An 18,579-nucleotide genomic window follows, 5' to 3' on the forward strand; every position below is an offset into this window, starting at 1 on the left:
GTATCCACCCATAGTGTGCACACTCTCTCAAATAGCATTAGCAAATCCAAAAGAACAGCGATTGAAGTGGAGACCTTTGGGCTTTGTCAATGCCCGTTTTGATGAACTCATATCCGTATCTCACTGCATGTTGCAATTTGCACACTGCACTTGACTGTTTCTTGCTATCAATTCATTTGTTTTTAATACTTGTACAGCTTTGAAGGCAACAAGCAAGATATCTCTCGTTTACAGCCTAGGCCTGGTTTGATATCACTGAGACTACCCTTTGGTTTTCAATCAGTTCACTTTAGTTAGGTTCAACGTGCTAGAATGACGTATACAAAGCCCCCTACACAAACGTTTAGCTGCTCAGCTTACATTTTATCCTGTTCTGCTCTTGTTCTCAGTCTTGTTCTTACTAGTTTCCAGCTTTAATTTCTGCCTCCCTTTCCCCTTGGTAGTTCACGTTCTTGCTGTCCTTGTGCTTGGAGATCTCTTGTATCTCTGGCAATCTTTTGCACATAACCCTGCACATTTAGAGATATCTAAGCACCTGCAGCTGTGCTCTGACAGGCCCTTTTCTGCGCGCCTTACTTCTTTGGTAACTGAGGCCTTCCTTAGTGATGTGCCATTTTAAAAGGCATTTTGTCTATTTTAGGTTAAGTGCAACGCTGTGTGCTAAATACCAGGTGCTGCCCATCACCAAGTGTCACAGACCCTCTCGCAGACCGTGCAAAAATGGCATTGTCTGGCCCTGATAAAGCGACCCATCTAATCACAGTCGCTCCCTCACTGGAATTCTCAAACAAGACAATAGCAATGGCCCAGCTAACATCATATTGTGCGTGAGCTTCACACTTATGCCCATTAATGTGGGGTACTTAAAGGTGAGTTGTTAGTAATCCTCTGGACTTGCTGTCACTTCCAAGCACACAAACGAGCACTCTTTAACTCCTCATGCACACATACACAGCCTTGCACAGCACTGTCCCGATGTACCTCAGCAACCACATAAACTTCCATAAACCTATCAGACAGCTCCGCTCATCCGAACTCTACTTGCAGCCCCATCTTCTTGCCACCCAGCCCACCTATGCAGAGCCAGCGGTCGCGCCTTCTCCTACCTCTCCCGAAGCCTGGAAGGACCTGCCCCTGCATGTCAGAGCCTCCTCCTCAGATCTTCAACTCGGCAACAAACTGAAGTCCCAGCTCTTCACCTAACCCCAACCGTAGCTCGGCCCATACAGCTCTTCCTCCAGCTTCAGATTACTCTCCGGGTGACTTGTGTGCTGTACAAACACGCATAACACTTCACAGGATATTTGTTTGGGGGAGTTATTGAGCACAGATCCTTCAGATTCACGTACAATGGCAAAGTTGCACCATCGCTGGCATGAACCAAGCACAGGCTTGTCCCACAGCAGGAGCATCCTTAGTACCTAATTCTGCTTGAGTGCACCTGAGCCCCAACACAGATTGCCTGTGCGATAGCTGTGATGCGGCAGGGATACATTTGTTTCCTAAATCGACAGTCACTTCCGCGGGTGCTAATGGAATCACAAAATCTGCAAGTATCTGCAAGAGTTAGTGGGACAGCCCCATTTCTCACCTAAGGCCTTGGAGTTCGATCACTGAAAGCCCTCCCTGTTGTCCACAGGACAGCTGGAATGTGGACCATTTCATGTGCCCGCCCACGACAGCAATCAAAATCATGTTGAGTATTCCAATAAATGTCTTATCGCGGACGATGCAATCCAATTATTTTGCAAACACTTGTGTTAACTCGAGAAGCACAAAGGTTCAATGCATGTCTGATGAGAGTCTTGATGCCACAGGCCACTGATGGAGAAACAACAATGAAGGTCCACCAACACAACACACCGCTGCCAAACCTCAGAGTCCAGTTTCAAACGTAAAAACGCTTTATCCTGTTACGCAACCAGTTCCAAACCCAATAACTACCTGCAACCCTATACCATATTTGGTTGGTCAGTCTGCAACAAATACTGTTTTGTTCTAGAGAAGGACTTAAAAAACTGCCTCCCGTGGTGATTGTTGATTGTTGTAATGTAAGATGTTTTGGCACAAACCTGTTCAGTGTTGTCGTAGATTTCGTTTGTCTCATTGTATAGGTGGCTCAGTTAAACAAGAGAGTGTGAATGTGGCATTAGCAGGCCCTCAATCATTTGACTTGTATAGACGTCATTGTTTGTTAATGGTATTAACACTGGCAGGGTGAAGAGCTTAGAGGCACAGTCTGTCTAGGGTGATTGTGCAGGTTGCTGGAGAAACGCTGTTTGCCTTGGAACACAACATTTGGAGTGCATTAATACAATTGCACTGGCATAGCGGGTGGACAGTATGGAATCCCCACATTTCTCCTATTAATCTATTGCTTTAAGGGAAGCGGCTAATGTGATATTTCGGAATATAGTATTGTGTGCCCCGTCTGTGTATTGCTTTGGGAGGTCTCTTTTTCCTTTTTATAATTTGGCTCCTTCTTTACTCTTAAATTTCATGTTGGAAGCATAACATGGATGTGTAAAGCAGTGGTGCTGATAAAAACCACAGATTGGAGATTGCTTGTTGGTGCTCGGTTTTCAATTAAAGACTTAATGGCGGATCACATTGATGCTCTGTGGAAATGGCGTCTATATGGGTATTTCAGGGTAGATGAGCGAATGTTCATTAAAATAGGGAAGTTAAAATAACATTGCAGGCGCAGACAACGTTGGGCGCTTTGTGGGTCACCATCCCTTTTGCTCATATGTGGGTGTCCCACAATGGACATTAATTTAACAGAGAGATTCAATTATCCAGTTCAGCCACCTGTCGGACTGTTTGGGTCATCACATGCAATGAGGTATAGACGACTTGACCGAGTGAATGTTGACGTGCATGCTCAATGACAACACATAACACACTAAGCTAACTCCCACCCATACTCCACAGCTAGTCTTGTTTAACAGATTGATTATGGTCACCTTTTCAATTACCTCAAACACATACTAGGAGGGCAATACACAAACCGTTCCCACAGTTGAGTGTCCTTGAAAGAAGTCCACATTTTCCCCACTTCTTAGGCTACCTGTGACTCTCATGCACTGATTTAATTAATCATCCCATCCCCATTCTTTGCACCTCTGGCGTTTTTGCAAAACACCATTCATGGGCTATATCATTGCTGCCCAACAATAATCCAAAAGCATTCAGATTTTTTTTATTTCTGGGAAGTTCCACTTCTCCCACTATTTTCTGCATAGCCAAGCCAGGGATCAGTAGGAGGTTTACTCCCAAACCTGCCATCAATTCAGTTTTCACTTTGACTGAGAACAGTCCCATCATAGAGCGTCCCTAGACTGTGTGGAAAAGGTCCTTCTTCCCTTTTGGTAGCATATGCATTTGGGAGGTCTCAGCTAAACTCATGGTGTAAAATCTTGATCTATGACACTAGACCCAAATTTTAAACTGGGCAACTCTTAAACTGGAATGTATTATCATCCTCCTGGTATGGGAAAGACCTTTGTCCTAGTGTCCTTCCTCAATCTGACGTACGTCCCTCGTTTACCTCTCTCTCAAACCTCTAAAGACGGTCCAAAACATAACAGAAGAGCATGATTTTGGAGGTGGCTCCATCTGACAATGCATTCATTAGCGCCAAAGCCTTGATTGGGGACTGTTTGTACTGTCACATTTTAGCTGTGTGCTAGGGGAGCATATACAGTTTGAAGATAATGATACAGCTTCAAGTATGTCAAATCAAATTCACTCTAGATGTTGTCAAAGGGCTTGATCCATTTTCCTTCCAACACCTTGCCCAATTTAGAAATACCAATAACATTTACACCCAGTATCCCTTCACACCAGAATCTACCAAAACATGGTTCCAGCTTCCTTAATTAATTTTATCTTCCTCCCTTCTATTTCATGCTGGTGGGTCACACCCTATTTACTGAAGATTTCATATAGAATAATGCATCAATTCACTTACCACCATAAAGAAAGTGTATATATGTCTGTTCCTGTCCATGGCTAGCCTGTCTAATCAGACTAATGATTTGACTTGGGGAAAAGTGTACCCTATAACTTCTACCAGAAAATGGGCTAAATATCCTAGAATATGTGGTACAGTGATGCACCCATGGGTATAGAGCAATCAGTCATCTTCTTGGGGGTCTTTGATTCTCAGAGTATAAGATCCTAACCATAGCATCAATTTTCTTAAAAATAGGATTCTAGAACCCAACCTGAGGTATTTTGTAGGACGTGCAAAAATAACTGTCATGATATAATCTAGAAAAGAGAGGTTCTACCAATTAGGGATAGTGAAAAGTTAGCCCGCTATCCAATGTCCTGGTAAAACATATCCAAAAATGTATTAACAGTGTATTCCATCAACTCATTTTGATAATGGAAATCTACATACATAAGTAGCAAAGCCATTCCTCATTCATAACATGATTATATTGTCCAAGAGGAAAGCAGGTTGACCAGTTGCATACCATGAACAGAGTACGCTTCGACCAGTTTGTATTGAAACTGGAGTGCAATTGAATGTTAGCCTAGATGATGTTTCCAGGGGTGAGTGATAAACAAAAAAATATGAACAGTACATAGATATAAGCCATCTTTGGGGTCAGCCTTCCACTAGAACCCTTGAATGAGGTCTCTCTCATTACCCAGCAAGCCAATGGTTCTAGCGTCCAGACAAGCAGAATCAAGGAAAGGGAGCAGCCCTGCTTATTCTCATGGATGTCATTTAGGGGTCGCAGCTGCGACCCCTGGCACTGCCTTTGCGACCTCCTACTTCAGAGGTGGCAAACTCAGTTCCAGGAACACAATGGCAGCTCATCCCTGTGAACTTCAGTGGGGACTCCGCTCTCTTTGTTTTCTGTCAATTTGTATTACACTAGCAGTGAATACGAACATATTATTCATTGTTAGTGTAATAAAAATGAAAGGTACAGTTAGCTTGAATATGCTCCCCCATGACTGCTGAGGTAAGTTAAAATGCTTTTAAATGTATGTTGTGTGTGCTTGTGGATATGGCTTTCGGGTGAGAGTGCATGTGTGTGTAAGTGTGAATCTGTGTGTATGTGTAAGTATGTGTCTGTGAGTGAAAGTGGTGGTCAAAGGGTGCACTTCCAGTACACCTGGGATTTTGGTGACTTGCCTTCCATGCTTGTTCTCCTGATTGAGTCAATATTTATAATCTGATTATGTGTATATTCTAGATATGTATAAGCATTTCGCTATTGAAAAATTGAGGAAAGATAAATGAATGCTAGAAAAGTACACTTATTAATTATCAAATATTACAAATCTTGAAAGTCTGTGTTTATACAATACAACTTTACTTCTCATATCATTTTACTGACTATTATATTCCTTGCACATATATTCCCTTACTATGTATTTACATATCTATTTATTAATCAAGTCCCATTGTACAAGACAAAAAATACACAGGCCCAGGTTCAATTGCTATACACCGAAGTTCCTATTATGCTTTCTCCAATCTTTATTACTCGCCAACAGAAAATAAATACACTAACATTGCTCCTATTCAACTTCAGTTCCTATGAATTCTATAGCAAACATAAACAAAATGCATCAATGAATGTAAGGCCTCCCTTAGTATTTCAGTGGCATACCTCTGGAAATAGACTCCTGAAAGCCCATTCGACCTGCTAGGGTGAAACAATTCCTTTGTGAAACTTAATACACAAAGATGGGGAATTGTGAGTACTGAGATACCATCCCACATTAGTAAGGGAGTGAGCTAGAGGAAGTTGGGGTCCGTGAAGTTTTATTCAGTACATCAATATCATGTCGCAAAAAGCTGATGGGCCAAATAGAAGGCAAAGAGTTTGATTATAGCTCACATGAAGGAGAGTATGATGAATACGATTCATCCAGACTCAACATTCCAAAAGGGTCATGGGGGCTTCCGTGGATGACACGGTACACTGGGCCATGTCAGAGGCCTTACAGTCCATTAAAGAGACTTTCGATAGCCTGTCACACCAAGTGCCATGCCTGAAGAGCCTTGCTGAGAGGGAACTCAGGCAGGAGAGTTCTAATAAGATCACAGAAAGATAGGTGTACAAGGGGAAAAAGTATGCAAGGAGGCACAGGATGGTAAGGGAGGGCGGAAAGAGGAGCTGCAGTGCCAGCTTAAGAGGGCCCAAGAAGGCCTAAAACAGGACAGAAGATGGTGAACCCTTCAATGAGACCTCTCTGGATGATGATCCCTTTCAAAGGTTGCAAGATATCCTTTTCAGAGGCAGCCCGAATCACAAATTTTTTGGGGGGCAACCTCAATTGTGCTCCTTATGATTGATTTTACGTTGGGGACCTGGTGACTTGAAGCAGGAGCAGTTTCTTAAGGCAAACGTTTTGGGAATCTATTTATACAAAAGATTGAACAATTCAAGGCCACTTACATGCCCCTGCAGAAAGCACAAGCCTCTTTAAAGGAGGTCTTTGGTAAGATGTTTTTTGAAAGGCCAGTGAGGCAAGGTTTGCTTCCAAGTGTCCAGGATTTGGACAACAGTGGCAAGATAAGAGGAAACCTTCTTGCCTTCCAGGGGGAGGAGTGGTTGTGGAAAGCCATGGAGGGAGGGGGGTCAAATGTTCACCTCAGGTACCTACATTGATGAATTATCTCTCAGTAGAGTATTGTCTGAGGGGAGGGTTAGCACACCTTGTCACCAACTGACTCATAATTTCTCAAAATGTATGGACATCATAGACAATAGTGGGAATACATCTTAAATTACACCTTGAATTCACTGAGCCCCTTTTTAGGCGAAACAGCATAGCCTATCAGAATTCATCAAAATGAGATTCATTCGATGGACAGAGAGGTCCAAGCATTGCTGGCAAAAGGAGCCAAAGCAAAAGCAGAGTTGGTAGTGTCAGGTTTCCAGAGTAATCTTTATTTGGTGGCCAGGAAAGAATCCTTGGAGAAAAGGCCAGCCATTGACCTGAAAGATTTAAATCAATGACTGGTTCTTGAGCATTTCAAGTTGAGAGTGATTCACCTTCTTCGAGATCTGATGCAACAAGAGGATTGGATGGCGCTGTTATACCTAAAAGGCATGCACTTAGTAATGCTGATCTGGGGCTGAAAGGTCTGTTTCTCTGGTTTTGAGGGAGCAGATAGACATGGTTTTTTTTCCGTTCTGCCAATTTGAATGTCTTTCGCTCCATGGTGGTTTACAAGCCCTTTGAAGCCTGTACCATTTTAGTTATGGTCCAGAAGGGACAGGTTGATCCTGTATCTGTAAAACTTGCAAGTGAAGCTTCTGAACCAGCTGAAGACGGCAATCACTTTATTACAAGACTTAATGTTTGTGATAAATTGGGCAAAATCACTTTTGACTCGGAACATGGAATGCTTGGGTTTAAAGATAGATTTGGTGCAGGCAGTTCTGAAGCTGCCAGTGAATAACATTTGAGCATTCAAAAAGTAAATCAAGAAATTTCTACCGAAATCACACATTTTCTTGAGATCTGGCCAAGATTGTAGACAGGTTATGAGCATCAATAGAGGCAATATTTCATGGGCCCCTCACTACTGGGCTTTCTACAAAAGGAAGATACTTTTTAGCAGAAGGGTCTCTAATATGCTGACACAATGCTATGGTTACGGAAGTCCAGGACAGAATTGCAATGGTGGTTCACACACACCAGAACATCAGAGAAGAGAGTAAAGTGTTGCATTCTAATACAAATGGTTAATGTGTCAATTGTGTGATATGTCAATCATGTAGGAGGGTCCGGCTGGCCAGGCAAAGGAGTTCTGACATTTTTCCAAGACCATCACATTAGTATGACTTTGAGATTTCTACCAGGACTTTACAACAGAGGGGCAGATTGGGAGTCATACATTTGGGTAGATTCCAACAACTGGAAGCTAGACCGTCCCCTGGTGATGAAGATGCAGGAAACGCTGGAGACTGTGCCACTTAGAACTGTTTGTGCCCAGGTTGCATTTCTAGCCGGAGAAGTTTTTCAGTTGGAGCCCTGAACCAAGGGCTCTAGTGACAGCCATGTTCCTTCAGAGCTTGGGGTCAGGAAACAAACTATGCTTTTACTTCCTTCAGGGTGATATCACGAACAGTGGTGCAGGTCAGGATGCAGATGGCAGATTGGATACTGGCGACTCCCTGGTGATCAACACAGGTGTTGTTCCCTGACCTTCTTGAGTTGTCATTAAGTGCACTAATGTTATTGCCTCACAGTCTGTCAATTCTGATCAATCCAGCAAGGGAAATCTATTCCCTGGTAGTGGAAGGCCTTCGGAAATCATTGAGCAGGTGAATGTCAGGGAAAGATGCGGTATCAGAAAACTTTCAGAAAATGATGCTGTGCTCATGAAGGATTCCTGAGCACCAGGTCCACTGAAGAGCTATAAGACAGCTTGAAGTAGATGGTATATCTGGTGTTTGGAGTGGGACTTGCATTCCTCTTCTGCACTTCTAACCTTTGTTCCTAACTGAACTTGCTTAACAAGGTAAGGTCACAAGACAATAAATTTAGATGGCGTTCCAGTTAGAGTGCACCATTTAATACGTACACTGTTTAAGAGTACACTCTCCTCTACAATCCTGTTATGGAATGTGAACAAGGTACAGCTCATATGTATTGTTTGGCCAGACTATGAGGAATTGTCATTGAAAGATTTGTCAGGTGAGCTAGTGATATTACTGTTCATGGTTTTAAGTCGGATAGTTTCATACATGAAGGCCTTAGATGCAGTGGGGTGATCTCCTCTGGAAAGAGTACCCTTTTTGCTATCAAGGGGAACAAAGACTAGTTCTTGGTCAGTATCTTATTCAGCATTTCTGGCTCTGCCGAAGGTTTACATTGCCTTGTCTTTAAAGCACATAAGGAGATATTGATGTCTCTAAGTCCAAAAGGAGTGAGATAACTCTTGATTTCCATGAAACTCCCACATTGGGCACTGACTTCTCTAGATTGTGTCAGGTGTGTTAGGCAAGAGGCAGAAATATATGTGTCAGCTTTTGGAGCACATTTGGTTGGAGGCACGATGGACTCAAACGTACAAGTCATGAGGATAGCTTGAGAGCAGGGGCCTGGTCAGGTGGCTTTGTCTTCATGGAATTTTATTTTAGGTCACGTAATGGGGTGGCTATTAAGGTAATGAGTAAGCCTTGAAATAACATACTTGGACAGCATTGAAACAAGTAAAGATTCTATTAAAGAAGGGGTGTATTTTCGTCGCTGTATTCAATAGGGAAGAGTGACGTGCGCACATCTTGTTTTTCTTGATAGATTGTTGTTGATATGATGTATGGTAAGCTATTACATTTCTGTATTACCCCACTCAATTGTAATGATCTGTTTTGATTTGTTAGGTGAGGGCAAAAAGACAGAATAATTAGTGCTATGATTTGTCTTTTGTACTTGGACAGTTTGGCCAGGTAATTCAGATTCATATACAATACAAATTCCTTTACGCTCAACATTTTAAAACAGCATGCATAGCAGTTGAATTACCTTTGGCTGATTCCCCTTTGTAATGCAAAATGTGGGTTGTAAGCACCCCAAAATAGGCACTTTGCCATTACCATTGTTAACATAGGTGGATGGCACAGTCCCCTCGGCACATCTGCGTTTTACTTCATAGTGAGCAGTTGATAGACTCAAAGCAAACAAACTGGAAACTTATCAAGATAGGAGAAAGGTCATTAAATGTTGCCCTTGTAATAGATGTGTTGTGTGGTATGTTGATGGTTGTAAACTAGAACTTGCAAACACATATATATTTAGTGTTGTTTTTTAATTCAGGTTCACATGTAGGGAACAAATTGAGGTGGTGCCAGTGGCACATGAAGTTGAGCTTCTATTTCGAAATGCTTAAACAAAAACGTTTCCTTTATGGATTTATGGGATTGAAGAGCAGAGTGATGTCCTCCCAGTGAGCTGCGTAGAATAGAAAATAAAGTATCAAGGCCCTTGATTAGAGGGAGGATTTCAACTTCTGCATCAGTCTTTTGTTTAGAACTGGCATTCAAAGCCCACATAGACTTGTGTATAAACTGATTTGGATTAATAATTTTGAGATATAGTCTGTTAAAATTAATTTCCTATAAGTAGATAGGTCTAGTAAAAACTAAAAGTAGGGTTGAAAACATTAACTTGCCATTTAAGAGTTGAAAGTTGGAATATTTAAAACAGGAAGACTGGCAAACAGTGTCACACTTGACGTGGACCATCTGTCAGATATACATTCATTTAGTTATTTAAGTTAAGACAACAACAATTAGTCAAGAACTTGCATTTTTAAGAGAGATAAAGAACAATTGAATCTGTTACTCTATCTCTTTTTTTAGATAATAAGAAGTAAAACGCATTTTGAGCAAATTAATTTATAATCTAAAAGGGTGACATTGTATAATTTATAATGATAATATTTAACTAAGCTAATTACTAAAGGGTTTTTAAATAATATAATCTATATTCTTTATTGTATGAAACTGGATTATTGGTTGAAAGGTATGGGAAGTAAGAACCCACTTCAAATACAAATCAAACTCCTCAGTGTGAACCACAAAAGTCATTAAATAAAACTGTGCTTAATCCTCTGGTAGCATGGCACATGGCAGCCAGGCTTAACTTAGAGGAAATGTGTAAAGTGTACAGTATTTAAACAGCAATAAAGAGATAACGCAACACATGAGAATGCCAAATCAATTTACAAAAATATAGTAATGTTTAATAAATAAATTGACACCAAAACAATAAAAATCCAACCAAGTAGAACCTGAGGTATGAATTTTAAACTTTCTAGGTAAAATAATGCCAAAAGGTGTGAAACGGCAACAGCGGGAACCTGGTCATGCTGGACCAGGACAAAGTCACAAGTTCACACCAATTACAATGGAGCACAGGTTGGATACAGGACCATGTCCGTCCCACTGGGAGTTTTACTTTCTAGCTTTAATGCAAGTACCATGTGTTGCCGCTTTGTGTTGTGAGCTGTGTGACTTGGGAGGGATCTGCATCTCTGCACCGGATCTGCTGAAGCTTTCAGGGAGGAGCTGCGTAGTGCGCCTCTGCAGGGATCTGCATTGGATTCATTTAGGTGTTTAGTTGGGGGCTGTGCTGCTTTTCATGGCTCTTCATCGGCCCAGGTGAAACCTTCTGTTAAGCAGGGAGAAGTACACTCTAACTCCAGCCAGGGGTCCACAATCTAGAGGTCAGCCCTTGCGGGTGAGGGTTACTCCCACAAAGGACAGTAGAGGAGGCCAGGACAAGTCCTGTTGGGCCTGGTCAGATGGGAAGCAACAAAGGCCTCTGAAAGCTTGTTGTGTCCCTGAATCTTTTGTCTAACCCTAAACTGGTTCTGGTCAGTTCTTCCCTCGCCCATGAGCTAGGCTCTAGCCTGGCTAATGAAAAAGGGCAGGCAGGCCCAAATCAGGACAGGCTAGGTACAGTCCCCGGGCTACTCTTTGACATATAATCAGGGCAGGGGACCTGCTCCTTCCCAATAATCCTGTCAAGATAACACTCACCACTCCTAATCCAGGCCCTTTGTCAGCTGTCCGGCAGGGATACACATCACACCACAGGAGGGCCGTCAACAGTAAAGTGACCCGAGACACTGGTAGAAAGGCACCTTTGGCCCGGCAGGAAAATGCCAACATTCTAAAAGTGGCATTCCCAAAATAGTTATTCAACATCTGTCTTTACTGCTAGAGAGGAATTTAAATTACAATTGAATTAATAAAAGACGTCTTTATCTAGCTGTGGCAAAACTGAATTTAGCTCTTATTAAGTGTATTAAGGTAAACCAGTGTTAGTCTATGGGAGGCCAGTCTTACCGCAGTAAAACTGACTTGGGTGTGATTCTCACTGCCAGGACATGTAAAACATTAAACATACATGCCCTGCTTTTTATACACTGTGCACCCTATCATGAAAGTACAATGCTTTTGGTGCCCCCTTGTACTTTATTCAAATATTACCCATGTTCGAGCCTCACATTCTATAGTTAGCGGTTTTTCTACAGATATACAAACAAAACATAAATGCGCCCTCTGGTGAGATGGAATTGGTGTTCTGAAGGGAGGTTTTAACTAGTGTACTCTGCCAGGCCACTCTGAAACTATACACAATAGAATAGATTGATTACACATGCTAAAAGGGATGGCGGGGGGACCCTTCGAATAAAGAAGGCACCATTGCCTCGTCACTTCCCCTCACGGTAAAATTAATGCATTGCTACCAAGACGTCAAATGTCATGTGTGACAGCTTCAGTCAGTCCTTGCTTTTTAAAGAAAAGCGGCTCGTTTTTAACACCTTAAATAGGAGATCCAGAGTCCCCGCAGGTGCAAATTACTGTTGGCCAATAATAATAAAGGACAAGTCTCAGGGGCCATTGACGAGCTGCGGGGTAGATTCATCTCTCGGTAGCCTGGATGTGGGTATTTCAGATAAAGGGGTGGTATGTTTCGTACCCAAGAACTACCGAGCGCTAGAGGAGGGGGGGGGGGGTAAATAAGTCCTATTCAGAGTTTTAGGGATGGACATAAAACCTGCCCGCAAGTGAAGTAAACAGCCTCTGATCCCATCTCCTATGAGGTTCTGTGATTAGGACATCCCGGGAAGCAGACGTACTAAATTGCTCCATGTCATTAGGACGCTGTGTATCCAACCCCCGGCGTCTATTTCACAAAGCACCCTCACCTGGTACGTTAGTCTACTTGATTCAATTAAGGCAACTACAACTCCCAAAAGGCACTGCTTTGTTAATTAAAAGGATGCGGCTTGAAGTCGCCGACATAAAGACATGTGTCAACCCTACTTAAAAGCCATTGTCATAGCGGAGAGGAAAACGCATTAAAAAGCACGGGTGGGAAGTTCTTACCTGTGCCCGGATTCTGGAGCCGGCTCCCCCTCCATCCACAGGTGAGCCTGTACCCCGAGGACAGTTCGCAGGCTGACGCCGTTACCATAAACAGGTGATTAGTTACTGGCTCCTGCTTTGTGCGTCTGCAGAACACGCCTCGCGCTCACACGGGAGGACAAGGTGCGGCCAGCCCTGGACGTCATCCATCAAAAATAAGGGCCTCACGGCAGAGCTCTCGGGGTGTCAAATGTCACGTGTGAGTAAAGCCGCCATGTCACTTGTGTCAGAAGGTCACCGTGCTCCCAGTTCTAGCCTATTCTTTTCCAGATCTGTTGTCTGGTGTGTTAGTCCTCCTCAAGTGAACAGATACTACAAATCCCAGAATGTATTTCTTTCGCGACAGTTCCAGCCTGAGCTCTGGGGCTCCCGACCGTGTGTGTGTGATGTGCAGTATCTTTTGATTATGCCATTTGCAGTTTTATTTTTGCCCACAGGAGCTGCAAATGAAAGCAGTGCTTAAGGGCCGGGACGTAACCGTCTCTTAGATAGCGCTGCGAAGGCTTCATTTCTTGTCCTCATTAGCGTATTATACAGTATCAAGGGGACATATTGGCAAAATGCACCCCTCTTTATAAAAGAGAACTTGCACTGCACAGGTGTTTAATGAAACTGCTGACGCAGATATATTAATTAGAAATAATAATGAGTGTTATGCGAACTGATTAACTAGAAGATGATAGAAAAATTTATCATAGAGAAATTAATGTGCACGTTTGAAAAATGTAGTAATATGTCATATTAAGATGTATAATGTATGTTTTGCATTATATAGTAGAGCTAACTTAGCCGAAGTTGTGGCCTAGTTTTTCCAGGCCTCATGCAGAAGCCAAATTACTAGTACTGTAGAGAAGCTAATGTATTAAACTGTCCCTGAACTTCTCAAGTTAATAAGTCTGCTTAGCTAGAATGTTCTGCAATGTATCGGACAGGAGATGATGGAACTAAAAATGTATCAACCCTGGTGAAAAGCAGACAAGATGTACTTTCCCAGGATTCGAACAATAGAGACACTGACTGGAGAAGAAGATGCAACATTTTCGATACCTGATGAGCCGGATGATAAGGACATTGTACAGTGAACCAATCGACACTCTGAGAACGGCATCATATTAGAATTCATAGATTTGTAAAATAAACGTCATTGGCTAGTGTTACATATGGTGATTGACTGACCAATTAGGAATTAGGGGGATGGACTGAAAAACTCTAATAAAAAGTCATGACAAGGGGCAAAAAGAGGAGATGAGATGCGAGGAGAGAATTGATGACGTCAAGAGACGCGATTCGAGATTCTGTCATTGGGCTCATGCTCTTGAGAGCCTGATGCGTTGCTGATCGATTGATGACCTGAAGACGAAGACTGACTTTGTTGCTGATCCATTCTGTGGATAGGTAGCTATGACAATGTGACTGATTAACTTAGTGGCTTTTCTTCTAGGTACCAAATTGCACTGTTTAATAGTTTTTCTTAGCTAGATGTTTTACAAATTCACGTTTCTAAATTGTTTTCGCATGAAGTCCCACATGCTGATGCTAATCTGGGTTAGGTAGGATTCTTGTGTGATGCTGACAGTGACAAATGATTGACAAACTGATTGCTGAACTCTGCTATTAATGTTATATTCATTTCTGTTGGCATATGCTGAAGCATTAAAGCATAGATTTTCTCAAGTTCTGATTAGATTGTGTTGTTGGTGGTTGCTAATAAACTAATTCTAAGCTGATTGAATAAAGTTTGAGTTAACCCTATGCATTAGAATTGTAATTTATAGGGAAATAAATATTGATAAAACGTATATTGAGTCGTGGTTATTGATGAATTGTTGTTATAATTGACTAATGATTAAAGATTCTTGTTGTTATAATTGACTATTGATTAAAGATTCTCTTAGTGGTTATTGATGAGTTTTTTTTAAATATTGATAACATTGGTCACTACATGGCTAGGAAACTCCATGCGATCCAAAAGGTTCATCGGCCTATATGCGTACCCTTGTAAGTTTACTTACTAATGACCAGGCGCGCTAGCAAAACTATTGGTCACTTTCAGAAGAATTCTTCTGTATAAAAAACAGCTTGGTGATTTGAGCACCTGCTGTAGAGCAACATGGAAGGGTTTGATCGGAATGTCACTGGTTCACTCAGGGTTTGAGCCCTCCACAGCTGATGAATGGAGTAACATTGACATTAGGGATGGGTGAAACTCGTGGAGTTTCACTCCACAGAATTCCACGGAGTTACATAGAAACTGCGAGATTCTGTGGATTTCCATGAGCAGGCGGAAATTGGCAGGTTGTGCTGACCGTGATGATTTTTTGCGTCAGGAGCTTGTTCCATACTGAGAAATCGGCATGAACTGCACCATGCAGTGCAGAAGAGAGTACTGCTGCTCAAGATGATTTTGCTGCTGCTCAAGTAGATTTTCTACTCGAGCTTAAGTTTTCCAAATGCGAATAGCTGTGACCGCCCATGTTGGGAAAATCTCGCCAGATGCCCTAATAGCACCCAAAAATCATGCTAAAGTACGCCAATTTTCGCTCACCAACTTACCACTGGTGAGCAGCACATAAGAAAAGACTCCGCCATGTGGCAGACAGTGGAATTTGGCCAGAACTCCGCTTTACGCATGTTGTATATTGGATATCATGCCCTTATGGACTACAATAGATGTTTACCTTATTTGAGGAGAAGTATTCCTAAGCCCCTAAGAAGTTCCTAGAGAATAAAACGCGTTGGCTTTGGCTACAGCTACAAATGGAAATCATGCCTGAAAATTTGTTCATTGACTCATTAAATCAGACTGTGACTCATTGAATCAGACTGAATCATCGTGACATCTTTTAAGACCATATTCTTTTTGTTTTTACATTTGACTTGGATGTGCCCCTCATCTGCTAGATTTGGATTATATGAGATATAATGATAATGTCCTAAAGAAGAAAAGATTGTAAAATGGAGTGCTGAATCATATTTGGATGTATTTTGAGGCTCTCTCAATTAAGGGGAAGGTGTAATGGCTGCCCTCCCTAGTGCACCTAACAGGAATTAAAACTACACTTTTTGGTGATAGTGGCATGAGCGGTGTTGCTTTATTAAACCTAAGCCATTCTTGTAAATCTTTCACTGGCCTCTAAAGCAGTGCTTCCCATACTTTTTAGTACCACAACCCCTTTTTAGAACGGCAACCTTTCGCAACCAAACTAGCTTTAATGGACATGAGGTGGTTAACTTCTCAATGGACATGAGGTGGTTAATTTTTCAATGTAGCTAATGCATCAGACTGTAGCACTGTCCTTTAAAGACAGTACATTTTCCTTTGAAATGACCACTAATTCTGCACACACACACAGTTTTACTGACAAAACTGTATTGCACACAAATGATGTGTGGAAATTGGCTTCGGTGAATTTACCAATTGTGCATCACCAAGTAGTCTCGATTTGTTTTGATGCTAATAAATTCTGTGTTTCCATCACACTTCAGAATTACCAAACTTTCTTAATTTTTTGCTTTCCTAACTGCTGAATTTTTACAGTTCATTTGGAGGTATTTAAATTTTGTTGTGTATTACAAAAAAGTACACTTTACATCCATTCTCTTTACACTCCCTGTAGCCCAGCAAGATTGTCACAAAATTCACTTTTCATTTCTTTTTCTGACTGCAAAGTGAGAGAAATTTGTAAACACCAATTCCCATGTTAAAACCCCCACAAATGAGCCTCAATACTGATATTTGGCCTCTGTCTTTGAAGTGCAGCAAATGTAACAAGATAAAAACCTAATTTAAGGGCATCTTTATTTATTGCTTGGACTTTCGTGGCACACCAAAAATCGGCTTATGAGTGGGAAACGCTGCTGTGGATTGATCACTAGGAGTGTAAGATGGGTGCCTTCAGCACAGAGAGTCCCTCGATATTAGAGGGGATGGGTGCACTTGACTAGTCTATCTGAAATTTAACGGGTCTTTCATCAAATTGTTCTTGGGAGCCTCATGGTTTTGTTTCACCACTCCATTAAGCCAAACCACTGGACAGAACCATACCACCTACAAGGGAGAGGGGTTGTCGGGAGAAGAGGGGAAGAACCCGACTGTGGCTGAAGCACTTAAAACGCAACCGTTCTCAATGGCAAACCAGTACCTAGAGATAGGAAAGGAGTTATGTGGTCATATGAGGCATGCTGCTGCTTCCTCTGTGGGTTTGAGTTGGGGTGTGCTGCTGGGGAGGCCAGAGAATAAAACACTTAAGGCTCAATGACTAGAGAGGACAGAGAAGGGATCTGCTCCTCATCTGGCACCATCAAACAGAAAGGCTGTGCAGCCTGTTCCCATGTTCTTTCTCTTGTTTTCCTGTCCTGTGACTTCAAGAGGTGGTCTGGAGTGAGGGAAGTCTGCTTGCTGGAGGTGGCACCAGAATACAAACAGTAACGTCCGAGAATGTACCAGCCCCATCTCCCCTTTCTAGATTGTAGGAATCTAGCCTCTTTTTAGAATGGTTACCGCCACTTTTTGCCTGATGTCAGTGTGTTTTGACTGTATTAACTGGGATCCTGCTAACCAGGACCCCAGTGACTGTGCTCTCTCCCTCTAAATTTGGTTGCTGGGACTTCATACACCCCACATTCAGCATACTGGTGCCCCCATATAAGTTCCTAGTATACGGTACCCAGGGCATTGGGGCACCAGGGATTTCCCATGGGCTGCAGCATGAAGTATGCCACCCATGGGAGCCCATGTAAAATGTTTCTGCAGGCCTGCCACTGCAGCCTGTGTGAAAAGGTGCATGCACCCTATCACTTCATGTCACTGTAAGTCACCCCTATGGTAGGCCCTCCTAGCTCAGAGGGTGGGGTGCAGGTACCTGTGTGTGAGGGCACTTCTGCATGAGCAGAGGTGCCCCCACAAACTCCAGCTCAATTCTTCTGGACTTCGTGAGTGCGGGAAGCCATTTTACCCATGTACTGGACATAGGTCACTACCTATGTCCAGTTACATAATGGTAACTCTGAACCTGGGCATGTTTGGTATCAAACATGTTGGAATCATATCCCAATACTGTTGCCAATATTGGTTGTATGATTCCATGTACTCTGGGGGATCATTAGAGGACCCCCCAACATTGCTCCTACCAGCTTTCTGGAGTTTTCCAGGCAGCCCACATTGCTGCCACCCCTCAGACAGGTTTCTGCCCTCCTGCTGCTTCACCAGCTGAAGCCCAGGAAGGAAGAAGAAAGTATTTTGTTTGGGAGAGGGAGGTAGGACCCTCTCCCTTTGGAAATAGGTGTTACATGGCTTGGGAGGGGTAGCCTCCCAAAGCCACTGGTATGCTTTGCAGGGCACATTTGGCGCCCTCCTTGCATAAACCAGTCTGCACCGGTTCAGGGACCTCCAGTCCCTGCTCTGATGTGAAACTGGACAATGGAAAGTGAAGTAACCACTCCCTTGTCCATCACCACCCCAGGGGTGGTGCCCACAGCTCCTCCAGCTGGCCCCTTGATTCTGCCATCTTGAATCCAAGGTGGGCAGGGCCTCTGGGAGCATCTTAGTGGCCAGGTCAAGCAGGTGATTTCACAGCCCGCTCCTGATAGGTGGTCACATTGCTAGGTGACCAATCCCCCTTCCAGGGGCTATTTAGGGTCTCCTTCTTGGGTGGGT

General features: G+C 42.7%; 1 protein-coding gene across 1 annotated transcript in view; it reads right to left on the bottom strand.

Annotated features, from left to right (window-relative positions):
- LOC138283986 (myosin-13-like) overlaps window positions 1-12,970 on the bottom strand; it is a 346,976-nt gene extending 334,006 nt beyond the window's left edge. Inside the window, exon 1 of the mRNA XM_069222310.1 lies at window positions 12,885-12,970. Coding sequence (XP_069078411.1) covers window positions 12,885-12,919 — 35 coding nt within the window. The 5' untranslated portion in view covers window positions 12,920-12,970. The remainder of the gene's footprint in view (window positions 1-12,884) is intronic.
- Window positions 12,971-18,579: the final 5,609 nt, after the last annotated feature.

The sequence above is a fragment of the Pleurodeles waltl genome, chromosome 3_1, assembly GCF_031143425.1.
Source record: "Pleurodeles waltl isolate 20211129_DDA chromosome 3_1, aPleWal1.hap1.20221129, whole genome shotgun sequence".
Lineage (NCBI taxonomy): Eukaryota > Metazoa > Chordata > Amphibia > Caudata > Salamandridae > Pleurodeles > Pleurodeles waltl.